This window comes from Ahaetulla prasina, chromosome 1 (assembly GCF_028640845.1).
Source record: "Ahaetulla prasina isolate Xishuangbanna chromosome 1, ASM2864084v1, whole genome shotgun sequence".
Classification (NCBI taxonomy): Eukaryota; Metazoa; Chordata; class Lepidosauria; order Squamata; family Colubridae; genus Ahaetulla; species Ahaetulla prasina.
In genome coordinates this window covers 46,975,591-46,991,533 of record NC_080539.1, presented here as the reverse complement: position 1 = coordinate 46,991,533, position 15,943 = coordinate 46,975,591, and the positions used below count along the sequence as shown (strand labels likewise).

The 15,943-nt window shown below is 35.1% G+C and overlaps 1 protein-coding gene across 1 annotated transcript in view; it reads right to left on the bottom strand.

The window, feature by feature from the left end:
- Positions 1–4,342: 4,342 nt before the first annotated feature.
- Positions 4,343–15,943, bottom strand: part of MRPS5 (mitochondrial ribosomal protein S5) — a 38,001-nt gene continuing 26,400 nt past the window's right edge. The window contains exons 6-11 of the mRNA XM_058165076.1: positions 12,589–12,679; positions 11,039–11,085; positions 8,629–8,686; positions 7,778–7,840; positions 6,145–6,281; positions 4,343–4,873 (exon numbers count right to left, since the gene is read on the bottom strand). Of these exons, the coding sequence (XP_058021059.1) occupies positions 4,652–4,873; positions 6,145–6,281; positions 7,778–7,840; positions 8,629–8,686; positions 11,039–11,085; positions 12,589–12,679 (618 nt within the window). The 3' untranslated portion in view covers positions 4,343–4,651. The remainder of the gene's footprint in view (positions 4,874–6,144; positions 6,282–7,777; positions 7,841–8,628; positions 8,687–11,038; positions 11,086–12,588; positions 12,680–15,943) is intronic.

Here is a 15,943-nt window from a genome sequence, read left to right as displayed (position 1 = left end):
AGCTCCAACAACTGCTTCTTATTGGGGCCCTAAGGAACCTGGTGGGGAGGCAAGGAGTAGCTGGGAGGGGAGGGGAGACTAGAGGCCGGCGAGGCATCCCTCAACATGAGTGATCAAATTGACCACGCCCACCCAGTCTAGGACTACCTAGCCATGCCGACCCAGCAGGTCATTAGGCAGATCATATTAGTGGTCCATGGGATTTAAAATTATGAATTTAGTGGTCCTTGAGGTCCAAAAGGTTGGTGACCTCTGCTGTAGATGATACTTACTAGAGTTTCCTCAAATATTCCGTATTTGTCATTATATGGTATGCAACAGGAAAATTTCACTGGAACGTTGTGTCAGCTTTGAAAGCCATACTAGGCTGAAGGCTTCCATGCGCTGCCACAATTCTCCTCTGTGGGAAAGGAGGAGAGTAGGGTGGTAGTGCAAGGGATGATTAGACATAATAACATTTTCTGCCGGTCAAGGTCAGGCTGGGTTTGCATCTGGAGAAGGAGTGGCTGGAGTGATGCTTCGATATGGGACGATTGAGGATTGGAGCATGTGACCGGCAGAGGGGTCATGAGGGTGGAGATTTTGGGATTTGTATTACTGGGGGAGGAACCGGAACCCCCAGTTTCAGTTTTCCTCCAACTGTGCCAGTTTACCTATGCTAGTAAAAGAACTTTGAAAGATGTCTTTTCTGCAGGAGAGGTTTTCTGGAACATTGACATTAAACCGAAACTCCCTGGGGGGCCGTTAGGGGTACTGGGCCCTGACACGTTGATAATTTGGATTTGGGGACTGGGCTTCTATGACTAGCTTTCTACCTGCCTTACCTTTCTCTGTAATGTCAACAAATTTTGACTGATTGAATCAGACTCTCTTGCTTTACCTTCCCTGCAAGACTTTCCTCCTTGATATGGTGTAGCAAGAGTTTGATGACAATAGCATAGGAATGCTGCTCCTCAGGCAGAGAAGTCAGAACTGGGGCAGCTGTCACATATTTTGCACTATGGGTTTGGCATTGCTTGAGAATAAGCACTACTGCATGTTGTAACATACATTCCCCTGCATTGAAACCTTCCAGGGTTGGGCCCTGGGAACTATCAAACTTTTGCTATGAAGAAAACTATCAGAAATCAGATCCAATTAGAGTAGCACTACATATGTAGATCTATAATGCTTTTGGCAATTCAACTACCATCAAAATCAATTAACAAATGGGAAAAGTAGTTGCTGAGAAACCTGCACCATTAAAAAGGCAGGTTTGTAATTCTGGGAAACAATATTAGGCATGCAGGAAAAATGCAACATTTTGGGGAAATGTTATGCATACAAGCTGGGAATGCATATCTTTCTGAGTTTCTGAGTAAACAAAAGTTTGGAGGTTGGCAATCTATTTTTCAAATTAAAGGTTTTCAATCGAAGGATTTGAGAGCTAGATAATTTGAGAGCTAGAGGACAATTCACTTATATCTAGTTTTTAAAGCAAAAACAAAGCAGGTCCTCTCCAGATTTTTCTTGGAAAAGAATACTTAAGCCAATTGAATTTTATAAATGCACACATTAACCTGTAACTGTACTTACAAAAGTAGCATTGATGAACATAATTTAAGGATAACCAATTCAAACATTTCAGTTTGGGAAAGAAAAAATAGAGCTTCAGTGTGCTTGATTTTCTTGTCCATAATTTTGAGAAAGGGTAGGCTGACACCTTCTGGACATAGTTGGGCTACAGCTGAGTTTGTAGAGACTTACAGATCTCTAGAATCTGTTGGATTCCAGTCTGCAGTAGAGACCTTGATCCATGTTGACTGGAGTTGATGGGAGCAGCATTCTAAGAATATCCAGATAACCTCTAATATGAATTAGGTGTAATTAGATGTCTTCTTAGATTGATTAGTGACTCTTTGGTTTTCTGATTTGTAATATGTGTCTTTACAGAATTTCTAGTCTGGAACTTGGTTAAGACATGCATCCAATAAAGGCATTTTAACCCCCTTCTTTGCAACTAAGTTCATAGAGACCTCAGTTTTAACCAAATTGTTTGGTAATTGAGAGAGAAAACCATGCCCCTTTTTTCTTTGTCTGTGAACCAACACAATTTCCTGTTCTTTTATAAATTCCAAAATTAATTTCCATGTCATCTAAATGTGGAATAGATCCATCATGCCTCAATTCATGGAAGCTCCTGGAAAAGGCACTTTTTCCTCAGGATTCACTAGGAAGAAAGTTAAAATTCTTCTGCCTTGTGCGCTGTGAGCAAAATGGGAAATGCCCTCCCTTACCACTAAAACAGAATGGAAGCACTTGCAATAGAATTATGTAACAAAAACAATTATGGTAACTTGAAATTTATATCAGTTATATTTTTAAAAGTTTACTTTTAAAGAGAGAGAGAGCGAGCGAGCAAGGGAGAGGAAGAGAGAGAGAATTTTAATTAAATATGATTACTGTTCATTCATGTACGAACAAATTACTCTTGTGTCATATTAAAGACCAATTTGCAGGGGGGGTTTGCATGCAAGGCTTTCAGGGAGTATCGAAAGCTCAGGGTATGCACATATGATACTAGAGGAAGCACTGGTTCATAACAGTTATCATCTTCAAAAACAAAGTAGGAAAAAATAAGAGCTTTTGTGTGTTATGTGTGGGTGGGGGGTGGAAGGGAAGTGTTCACCAGCATCTCTATTGTAACTCCCAAATCTTCATAGAGAGAAGGCCAAAATGATAGGATTAATGCTAGTCATAAGTTTGAAGCTTCTGCATGAATGCTGAAAAAGCACGCTGGGAATAAGAGAGAACGTGTTTCTTCTGAGTCTAGCAAAGAAATATCACAGAATGTAGCAAGAGAATTGGAGTTCGTCTCTGCTTGTTAAGACTAATGAATTCGGGCAGGCTGATAACTGATGAATTTATTTCCAAATCTGCATAAAGCTCTGTATGCAGATGACATCCTAAAGCATTCACCGTTTTAATGACATATTTAAAAGAAGCTTTGTTTCAGCTAAAATAAAAGGGAAAAGGGGAATGAGAAAAGGGTTGGTTTTAGCTTTTAAAGCCAGATAAACCATTAGAAGCATACATACTGTGTCCTCTAAGAAGAAAGCATGACTTTTTATTGGGCTAAAGGAAGAGAATTCTCAATCAGATTGTTATGTTATTAAAAGTGGAAGTATTTGTCAGCTTGCTCCTTTAGATATAGCAAATGTTTAGAATTTCCTTTGAGATATATATATATATATAAAATTAAATTATGCAAATGAGTTTTATGTTAGCTAATGGTAAATTATTACTCATTTATCTGCTCAGTACATCAATATTTTTCCTTAACCAGAAAATACCTTCTCAATGCAGTTTTTAAAAATGCGTCATCACCCAGATGGCTATGCAATAGGAGCTAACTAGACTGTACTAAAAAGCTAACCAAATGTTTGACATTTATTCAGGATATAACATTAACTTATTAAATAATTTAATCACATTTATTCATAAAAGAAGTCACTTTATGCCAGAAGCACTCTCAGCTACATAGAAGATACCATAGACTTCCTAAAAAAACTGGAATTCATCGGCAATCTTATCTGATCATACCATTTTAACTACGACAGATGTTGAGCTACCACTGTACAGCAACCTCCCTTTTAAGCAATTTGGAATATAATCAGGGCTGTCCATAAAGCATACCTTGCCACCAGTTCTTTTGATTTTGTACTGAATTTATAACTATTTTACCTTTGGCAACAATATATACGAGGAAATCAGGCCAGGCTATGCTAGCTTCTCAATGTCATTGTTGTCATATTGACCTAGCAGCTTTCTTACATTTTACCCTCTTAAATCCCTCCTTTATTTGATATTCAGTGATGGCATTTTCATTATCTGGACTCTCAGGAAAGAATCCCTTTTCAATCAAGACTTCAACAAGTTCTATCATAGTATCAACCTAGACCTAGACAACTCTTTGGTTCACCATATGTTTGAAGTGGTGGATGTAAGTCTTAAGATTGCTGATATCGCTAAAGTCTTATACCACGACAAATGATTTCTTCTATTATCTCAGAACTTCCTACATTGTTTAAAACTGCTCTTTAGGGTTTCAATCATATTTTTCTCAGCCCTGAAATTGGACCTGGAGCTTTCTGCAACCAATATGCCTCCTCTAACATAATGATGAATGTGGCAGGAGGAGTTATCCAAAACTTTGTTAACATTACTGGGACTTCTTCCAATTGTTCCTTTTGGTTCAGTATTGCCCAGGTAGTATTAAAAGCCAAATGCATCAATTTACCTCATTCATTAAAAGCCCAAGTTTTCTACTTGAACATATAAAGATAAGTGAAATGAAATGAAATTCAGTTACAACTTTATTTTTCCATACTATTGTCTTCTCCAGTTATTTGGGAAAAGATTCATTTTCCTGTCAAGAGATTTTGTAAATATCTTTTCCGTAACAGCCTGCATATCGCAAAATGATTGCATTTTAAATAGATACCAACTGAAGAAAGTTGGCTACATTGTTTTGAATGACTAAATTATAAGGATTGCAATAATCAAGGCAAGCAATAAGAACATGTTTTCACTTCATGTGGAAATAAATATTGCCTTATTATACAATTATGCTGGATCTTCTTTAATTTTTATATCTAAATACTCCCCAAATCTACCAAACTGCTCTTTTGACATCAGCCCATTTACTCTTCATTCCCTGTTCTGCCTTCACTTCTTTCCATTCCAGTTTGACATCAAGAGCTACTTCTTCTGATTCAGGATCTTCTCTGACTGGTCCATTAGGCTTTGCAACAACAATGGGCAGCGGGCCACATTCTTCACGGAATTCTATCACATAGAGCTTCTTCTTGTTTGCTAGGTTTTGATGAGTTTCCTGTAGGGATAATTCAAAGAGAGGATTCTAATTTACAGAAATACCAATTCATCAGTTTTTAAAATTTAGTAAACCAATAATTTCATGGAAGGTAAAAGCTATCATTAGCTGCCAGTTCTAATTCTTCTTTAGTGTTCTTAGTATCAGACATAGTATCCCTTCGCCTCAGCTTTAACCTCAATATTTTAGTATATCAGGAAAGATGGACACAATAGCCTTTGGTAAGGAAAAGCAGAAAGGCTGAAATGAGGAGTGAACATTCAAGATTTGAAAAGTCAAGACACAGAAAGAACAATATGCATATGAACAGCTTGTTGTATCGGGCAAAGGACCTTTCAATCTAGCAATATGTCACTTCCAAGTTCTTCAAACTAAATCTTAGTTCTTCTTCACTCTTCCTAGTTCTTCAAAACTATTTTGCCTATTTCACATAATGTACTGGCATTCTTACTAACAAATAAGATCTGCAGGTTGATTTCCACCTTTACAGATTTTCTTGGCATAAAAAGTGACTGGAGGTCAGATGAACTGAGAAGATTTCACAGATATATGATAATAATGAAAGCAAGCAACCCAGTCAGAAAGCAAGCTTTACAAAGCACAAATGAGGCTGAATAAAATACAGCAATATTATAAAGCTGAAACTTGTTTGTTTGAAAATCCCTCAATTTTAAATGAAATGAAAGTACTCCCCTCACAAAACAAAATTTAGCCAAAAAGAGAAGAATGGTAAAAATCAATATATTCCATAAAGAGGGCATATTTCAATAATAATGGATTAGGCAGCAGATGATGAGAGAAAAACTACTTGCCCAAAATCCAAGAGAGACTGTCACTCAAGCTGTTAACACTACACCACAATAAGGAACACAACTTTTTTATTTGGCTTCTAATTGTCATACCTGGGCAAAACTCCTAATTGATTTAATTTCATTCACCTTTATATTGCATCAATGTTTCCCTTGTTTTGTGCCTACCTCATATCTCAGCCATGGCAGTATTTTTAAGAACAAGTACAATCCATCTTTGGATTGTAAAAAACTTATTTTTAATCAAAATTGGAGAAAATTACCATACTCCATAAACCATGCTTAGGAGATCAAGGAACTATTTTCCAGTATTCACTTTAAATTAATTTGAACATTCCCTCCCTGTACCTTCCCGCTGCACTACAGCAAAGAACAGTTCATAAAATATCATTAAAATACAGATCCAAGTTAATATTTTTAACATACTGAGAAGCATGTGTTAGTCACTCACTTAAATTTTACCTGATTAGCTAATCCCTTAAAGAGACATGTGGTGAGGTTCAGTATATTCCTTGATCCATAAACCCTGGCATACATGTCTTTAACCCCAATCAGTTTGCAGAGTGTAATGATAGCACGGTGACAGCGAAGTCCATATCCTGTGAAAAACAATTTAGTAAGATTCAAATAAAAATGGCAATATTATAAACAGCAGCTATTATTACAAGTTTTTCAACTTATAGAATAGAATAGAATAGAATTTTTATTGGCCAAGTGTGATTGGACACACAAGGAATTTGTCTTGGTGCATATGCTCTCAGTGTACATAAAAGAAAAGATACGTTCATCAAGGTACAACATTTACAACACAATTGATGGTCAATATATCAATATAAATCATAAGGATTGCCAGCAACAAGTTATAGTCATACAGTCATAAATGGAAAGAGATTGGTGATGGGAACTATGAGAAGATTAATAGTAGTGCAGATTCAATAAATAGTTTGACAGTGTTGATGGAATTATTTGTTTAGCAGAGTGATGGTCTGAGGACTATATTATTTGAGACTATCTACAATAATGTATTCTTGGAAGCAGGTTTGCTAAGTACTCCAAAAGGTGATGAATTTCTTCCTAATACAAGAAGTGTCTGGTCTGTCGCAATTCACCTGAAACAGCAACGCCTAATTTAATCCCCTTCAGATATTATTCACATGCCTTCCATTCGTCCGTCCTTTATCTTTTAAACATTTTCTATGTTCAATTCGTGCTAATTAGCAGGTTTACATGTTAAATTAGCGACTTCATGAAATTTATTTAATTCAATTTTTGACAGACACATATCATCTGTAAAAAAGTAAAAGTTGTTGTATTTTTATTTTTAAGACCTTGACTATTCATATTCTTCCTAATATTTTGTTTGATATTATTGCAATTATATTTCTATCAGATTAAACAAAATAGGTAAGAATGGATATATTTGTTTAGTGTGGTTATTTATTTTAAAAATGTCTACGTGAGAAGTCTGCTTAAATGCAATCAATGGAATATTGTTAATACAGGAAGCCAAGTTGCATGTCGGTTGTAAAATGGAATATAGAATAGTTTTCTTCGTAGACTTATACTTATTTTTGATGCAGATATTATACTACCATTTTCATTGAGAATAATAGTCATCTTATATTTTCCAACAGAAACTTGTTTCATGAGATTAGGTTTATAAAGCTTTTAAAATTCCAAGTCTGACCAAATGTATTTTATGAAAAAGCTACAAATAAAGCTCTTTGTGGTTATTTCAACTGCAGGGCAAATTGTCACTCAATGATTGGAGAACAACTGTCCATTTCTCATGACAATAAAAGATGTGCAGTTTATTAAATGAGAACATTGCACTGAGATAACTACATGTATACTGGACAATACTTTTATCATTGATTGTTCCACAAGTAAATATTGTGCTGTATGTTACTTTGTGACTATAACAGACTTAATCAGAGCTGCTATAAAAGAGTTTAAAAGAAAATTAAAGCAGTTTGAGTAGGTCACTCTGGAGTCCAAACTGGATGAATATTAGCTGAATCGCAATCAAAAATAATATACATTTCCCCCATAACAGAAATTCCCAATTTCTATGCAAATGTTTTTTTTTACTCGCCTTTGTTTTGCTTCTTCATCCGAATTGTTGTTTTCTTAAAAGTGGTTGTAGTATCATGATAAACTAAAATAGAAACAAAATATTGCTAAATAAATATTTTGAATCCTGAATGATTTCAATAATTTTAAACATGTTTACTGTTTGTTCACAGAAAATCTAATTCCTACACAGAAAGCAGTACAGCAGTGAAAATGGAAACATTTTCATCTGTTGAGTGTGCATTGCTTTGAAAGTTGTCTGAAGAGCAATTTGTACAGCGTTTAGACCTTTAACAATATGGGACCAGAATGAAAACCAAGTGTTGATTTTCTGGTTCTGAATCTTGAGAAAACACAAAGCTTTTGATTTTTTATTGCTAGGGTAACATAAATAAGAAGGCAGTTTGTGGCAATCCACAAATTGGTTCAATTAATTTATGTTTGTGTTTTATCTGAGGTGGCTAATTTAAATGAATCACAGTAGTTACCATGCATAAAAAAAATCAAGGCATAATCTGAAAGAAAAGGCAAAATAATCTTGCTAAAGCTAATCAGATGTTGATAATATCGGGGATGGGAGAGGAAAGGGCCTAGGGAACTCTGCAGGCATCCCTGACATTTTCTAATGAATTTGGATAAATTCACACAAAAGAATGAATGGGTGTGAAATGGAATAAAACAGCTATTCATTCATATGGCCAAAAGAAAAGTTTCAGATAGGGCATATTAAGCTGTCTAATTTTGAAAGTTCATGAAACTTGGATTTTGACACAAAGAGATGGAAGAAATAAGCAGTTTTATAATATCTCAGGGGGAAATATTGTAACTAGCTCACTTTTAAAATTTCAATTAAAATGTATTTCTAATACTTACTTGTATGATCTTCATATCTTTCAACATACTGTAAATGGCGAATAGCTTTGTTCTTTGCCTGGGGAAACAACATTACTTTAAAAAACCAGAAATGATTAAGAAAATGTACCAACTCAATTCTAAAGTTAAGTCACAGGACTGATAAAAAAGAAAATATTAAACTTACTTCTGGGTCAAGTATAAACTACAATCAAGTACTTAATTCAATTAAAAGAATCAAAATGATAGCTGGAAGTACTGTCTACTGATATTAATATTGTTATTAATATTGTCATTGTTAATATCTACTCTCTTCTGTGCTGTACTTTTAATGACTTTTATATTTTTAATAATGTTTGTTTTACAACATTTATTTTTTATTTAATTGCTGTACACCACTTAAAGACTCTTTTGTGAGATGGATGACATTTGCTAAATAAATAAAATCTACTATGCTTAACAAATTCTTCCAGATTATTTAATACGAGATGACATTTTAATAATTTGGGTCATAAAATATTAATTTTTGTCAGCCTTCTTGAAGTCCCCTGAAGTCAATAGCTTCCTCAATCCAGATGACCAAATAAGGGGCTAAATTTAATCTAGCAGATTGATATTCAAGAGAAATGTCAAGTCTGAATAAAGGAAACTTTATTGTTCTTCGCCTAGAGCTTAGCAAAAAGATATGAAAAATAATTATGATATTAAAAAAAAAAGAAACGAGATGTTTAATTACCATACTTTTCAGACTATAAGATGAACATTAGCTTTAGAGGAAGAAAACAAGAAAAAAAAATCTGCCTCTGTCTCCGCTGCCCATTTACCGTGGCCTATTTGCCACCGTGGCCCATTTGCCAACACCTGTTTGCCACTGATCGCCATGAACGGGTGGTGGCGGCGCCCTAGAACAGCTGATCAGTGACATACCAACTTCCCTTCCCCCGGCCGCAATATTCACTGTATAAGACGCACAGATATTTCCACCCACTTTTTTGGGGACGAAAGTACATCTTATAGTCTGAAAAATACGGTAATCTATCTGGAAAAACTGACTTGCAAACCTTTTTTTTCAGGAAAAGGGAAATTAAAATGGCCAGTGACAAGTAAAAAAAAACTGCAAAGTAATTACATTCCTTACAAAGTTTTAGGTCAAAATAAAAAAAGATTACATGCAGAAAATCAGAAACAGTTGCATATACTGTTTCAACTCCTACCCTCAAAACGACGCTATAGAGCACTGCACACCAGAACAACTAGACACAAGAACAGTTTTTTCCCGAAGGCCATCACTCTGCTAAACAAATAATTCCCTCAACACTGTCAGACTATTTACTGAATCTGCACTACTATTAATCGTTTCATAGTTCCCATCGCCAATCTCTTTCCACTTATGACTGTATGACTATAACTTGTTGCTGGCAATCCTTATGATTTATATTGATATATTGATCATCAATTGTGTTGTAAATGTTGTACCTTGATGAACGTATCTTTTCTTGTATGTACACTGAGAGCATATGCACCAAGACAAATTCCTTGTGTGTCCAATCACACTTGGCCAATAAAAATTCTATTCTATTCTATTCTACTTAAAATCTGTATATATTTGTTGATTTCAATTAGTCATTTTTGAGTATGACTTTGAACCATGAATTGGCTTCGACTGAGAAGTCTGATATGGTCCTTTTAAACTTTTGATAACCTATTGTTTTCATCAAAATATAAACAAATCAGTTCTCTTATAATTTCCTTCCTTCCTTCCTCCCCTCCCCTTGGTCTAAAAAAGTTAAGAGCAATAGGGATTTATTTAGCACAAAGAAAAGCACAAAGTATCTATGAGCCACTGCAGTTCACCATGAATGCAAAGACAAAGTCATAGATTCTGTACACATAACAAACAGCATCTTTCAAGTGGATGCTCTTCCCTGACTTTTAAAATTGTGAAATCCTCCAAATCTGTCTTTTGAAAGCATTGCAATTTGTTCAAAATGATAAAGAGGAGAAAAAGGGATACACTCTGCAGAAGAGCCTATCTATCTTTTGAGTATCAGCCTACTTGCAGCAATGGGAATTGAGTGAATCTTTGTCACAAGTGGCAGCAGTGAATAAGAACATTTTCCCATCCATATCCCTGCCAGTTCATGGTCCTTATTATTCTATGAATGATGTCTATGGAATTTGTGATGAGAAGGACAGCTGAAGGGCAGGGTGTTTATTTCGCACACAAGTTCAGTGTTTGCCAAATACATATAAAAGCAGCAAATAGAAAGTGATAAGAAAGGTTGTTTTTCATGGTCTGAGATATTTAACATTTTCCAAATCTATTCACAGAAAGGTAGAAACACAGGATCGTGACTTTATATCTCAAAATCACAGAAGTAAAGACAGACTTTAATAACAATAGACGGTGTTATGCTTTTGTATTACATACTTTTCTTAGTGCATTCTTCATGTGAGATGCTTTTCCTAGAGCAAAACCTGATAAATACAAATGGGCTGTTAGAAAATAAACACCACAAATGGAAACTTGCAAAAAATGAGGAAACTCCTATATATAGCACCAAAGTTCTTTATATGAGAAGATTCTCACCCCAGGCTGCCCATCATCTTGGTTCTTAACTTTTAAATGTTTTATTCTAATTTTAATTGTTTTAAGTACTTTTTAACTTTTTATTTTATTATAAGCTGCCCAGAGTTTCTGTTATTGGTAAGATGGGCAGCATATAAATTTAATACATACATACATACATAACATTACATACAGTACTAAGGTTTTCCCTTATCTATGTAATATTAAGATTCTATGCCAGTTTTCCCTACTCAGAACTAGAACTTTTAAGAGCTGAAAATATATCCAAGTAAAAAGGAAAAGATCTGCCCCCATCCACTACCTCCAATAAATATACCCTTGGCTCCTTGATTAATCTAAGGTCCAGTTTTTGTTCAGCAAAACTCTGACTGTCATAAGGGTTTTTAATTATATTTTTAAAAAATTATGATAAATTGTTAGCATGTAAAAATTATAAATGGTAAGGGAATCTAACAGATGAATATGGCTAATTATATTGGCTTTGTTGCTGGGTGGTATTTTCGTTCTGAACATAAATAGGCCCCTGATGCTGAGCTTTACAATCTGGATTGTGCTGCTGCTACAAAACAGATTATTTCCAAGAAGACTCTTGACAGATTTAGAAAGCTTCCTTCCCTGTTTCTTCAGTCTTTGCCAGATTTAGGCAATACTGTGTTGTTTCTACATTTCTGTCCTAATATAGAACCTCTCTCTTTTACTTCTTGGGTGATTAACTCATATATGACATAAACTGTATACATTTAAATTCTACAAGGAGAAATAGGACAAAAGCAAATAATGCGCTATATGAAACCAAATGGTAAGAAATAAATGAAAACAACATCACAGGTGAGATGAAAGCTGGAGATAAAATAAAGGGAGGGGGGGAATCTGAAGAGCCTGCTGCTGGCCTGCTACCACAAAGTGAATACAGATAAAAGCTCATTCACTGGTCTATCCTTCAATTCATGCTTATATCTGAAATGCTTGGACTTAACAAATGCTATGAATAGCATCCATTTTCAGTCAAGCTTGTTTAACAGAAGCAACGACAACCATATTACATACAAGGAAACAGCATCAACACTTAATGTAATTCTCTATCTTTTTGCAGAATAATATTCAGAGGACGTCCATTGCAATATACATTCAAGGTTCAGGGTGCCTGTTCATCCACGTCCAATGCTATCATTTCACAAACCTTAAATTTACTAGGCTCTTCTGCATCTCAGCATGAATCTGGAAAGTTGCAGCAGGCACACAAACTATTTGTGCTCTTCTCTAATTCTAAAAGATGCCTGCCTGATGCAATATCCCCCAAATGTTAATACATTCAACAAAAGGGAATTTCTACCTCTATATTAACTATAGCTTCCATGCTTTGAGTCATCTATTGGAGGACAATTACTTACCAGCGGATCCTTTTCCATTGCCAACAGCTACAAGGGCCCTCATGGATCTTTTTCGGCCTTCATTTGAAGTCATGTTAAATACAGATCTTAGCTGAAGGAAAAGATAGCAATTATTCAATTTGATTAAACTGACTCAGTAACATATATTCTTATTTTTTAAACATGAACAAAGATTTGTGATTTTCCCCCCTCTCCCAATGATTTGGGGTTGGAGGGAAGTTATTCATTTGGGAAGCAAATAACGGCAAGATTATTATACTGTTTTTCTGAGGTAGAGATGAGATCAGGGACCCTTGGTGCTCTCTGAGCTTGATTGTTTTCTTGCGGAGTTTCATTTACCAAACTAGGGATAATGAAATGTCTGAAAGAAAATGTATAGGCCGCTCTAACTGACAAGGGTTCTAGGCAGGATACAAGGAAGTCACACACAGAGAAAAAAGGAGTACAACACAGACCTGATTAAAAGCTATAACAATAATTTACAATCTTTTATTAAGAAATAGAATGGGAGAAGAAACGGTAAAAGAAATGATGATTAGGTGGGCAAAAAATATCAGACATAATACAGAATTAGAAAAGTGGGACAAATTATGGGAAAGAAGTTACAAATTTACAATGGTGGTACCTTATAAAGAAAATTTGTACAAAATGTTCTATAGATGGCATTTGGCACCAGTGAGATTGTGCAAAAAGTTTTCAAATCTATCACCTAAATGTTGGAGATGTGGCCATAAATTAGGAACATACTACCACATGTGGTGGATGTGCCTTAAAATAAAAAAAAACACCAAAAACCATTGGTATAAGATTAAGAGCTGGTTGGAGGAAATCATATTACAAAAGATAGAATCCAAACCAGAGCTCTTTTTATTAGGAATAATAGATCCAAAAGTAGAGAAATCTTTGTAATACCTAATACTTCACATACTAACAGCAGCAAGGATTACCACTGCGCAAAAGTGGAAACAAAATAATATACCACCAGAGGAAATAGTGATTAGGAAAATTTTACAATGTGCAGAAATGGATAAAATGACAATGAAAATTAAGGAAAGGGAAGATTCAGACTATTATAGTGTGTGGAACAAATTCTACAAATGGTTAGAAAGAAGAAATCTAAATAAGAACTGGGAAATTTAAGTTAATATCACTGAAATAAAGAACTATATGTTACTAGTTATTTTTAACCTTATAGTATTGATTGTGTAAATAAATATAATGTAAATGTATTCAGTAGAAGAATTGAACAAAAATAGACAATATGCAGGTCGATACAGAAGGATATAAAAATAGCATATAATTTATTGTTACGTTTGTCATGTTTTTTCTTTGTTTTTGCCCTTGTACTTTGTTTTTTTCTGTTTTTAAAAGTAAAAAGCTTAATAAAACTATTTAAAAAAAATAAAAAATAAAAGCTATAACAATATTTTTTTAAAAATCCCATTGGTCCCCAATGACTAATTGCCCTAATGGCCAAGTGCCTCAACCACCAAGGAAAGTAATAATGGTAAGAAAAATCAAGTCCAGGTGTCAAAATGTTGCTTGTCTCTATTGGATTGGCACTGTTATTAGATATAACCTGTATTAACATCGCCTAATACAGTAGTTTTTTACACTGTGTTCCACAGAAGCCTAAGGTGCAACAAGACCTTTGACTGGGTTCCATGAGAGAGTAAAGAAAAAAAAAATCATCCAAATGAAGCCAATTTTCCACCACTAGTTTTTGCCTCTTAATCAGGAGTTCTGAGGACTTAAAAAAAAACAAAACTAATAAGTACCACAGCCTGAAAAGATTTAAACTTTTTTGCACTACTGGACCATATGCATGTTTAGATGTTTTCCAATATTATTTTACAGATAGTCCTTGACTTACAACCATTCATCTAGTGACCATTCCAAGTTATAATGGCACTGAAAAAAATGACATCACCAGTTTTCACTTATGAGTTGTAGCATCCCCATAAGTCGCATGATCAAAATTCAGATGCTTGGCAACTGGCTCATATTTATGATTTTTGCAGTGTCATCTGATCATCTTTTGCAACCTTCTGTCAAGTAAATTCAAAGGGGGAACCCAGATTCACTCAACAACTTTGTTATTGATTGAACAACTGCAATGATTCACTTAACATCTATGTCAAGAAAGGTTTCTGGTTGGCACCGTAGGTGTTTAAGACAGTCTTTTCAGACCGCCAGCCCCGTGATCGCATAGAGTCGGTCAGACAGCGAAAACCAGCTGTCTGGTGGCTCAGAAATCTTTCTCTCGGGAGAAGAGGGAAAGGTGAGCAATTGGGCAGAGGTAGAACTCCCCAAAAAGCCCCAGGAACAATTCTGGGGCTAGAAGGGTGAGAGGTCCCTGGAAAGCCCAACAGTGCTCCGGATCCGGGACATTTCTGCTTTTAAGCAGAACAAAACACCACGACCACCTCTGCTTCAAGATGAAGATTTAATTTGATTAAAGCAGACAGAGCAATGACAGGAGCGCTGGCAATGGCAAGTACCAGACCTTAACTCCGTTTCCAGACTGCATTTAAGAAGAACAAAGGAAATGGCGCCTGCACTTAAAAGAGTGTGAAAGTGAAACTTAAGGAAGCCTTTGTTAACATTGTTGCGCTCTCAGTCTTCTTTAAACTTGCCAGATTTTACATTTACATGAAGAAATTTTCAAGTGAAAAGTGGAAGGACTATAGAATTGATTTACCTAACCAAATACAGAGTTTATGAAAAGATTTGAAGATTTATTGAACTTATTGAGACGGCTGTAAGGTATAAAATTAAAGTGAAAAATGGCTTCTAAGCAAACAAAGCTTGGTATTATTAAGGATGTTGGGATTTTGCCAGTTCAAATGCAAAAGCTACAAGATGATTTGAAGGGATTTTTAAAAGGTCTTTTAGAAGAAGCTCTAGACTTTCAAACCTCTGTTATAGATCAAAAATTTACGGAGCTTGAGGAGGAAATATCTCAAATAAAAGTCATTATTGAAACTAGGAATAAGGATATAAGGGAAGATGTGGTGGCAGTATTTCAAAGATTGTTTGATTACACGGTTCAGTTGGATGGAAGAGTTGAAGAAATTAATCAAGCCAATGTGAATTTATAGATCGATGGAGTTTGCCCTGAGAGTGAGAGGTCTCAAAGAAAATAAGCGCAAGAATCTAAAAGATATTTTTGCAGATGCTTTTGCACATATATTTGGAGAACAACCGGCAGAATTTGTAATTCAAATCGAAAAAATTTATTGTGTTAATTCCTGGGTTGCCAGACAGAGACAGTTACCAAGAGATGTTGTTATCTATTTTACAACTAGGAGGATTCGGAATGAAATTTTACAAGTATCTTATAAAAATAAAATTC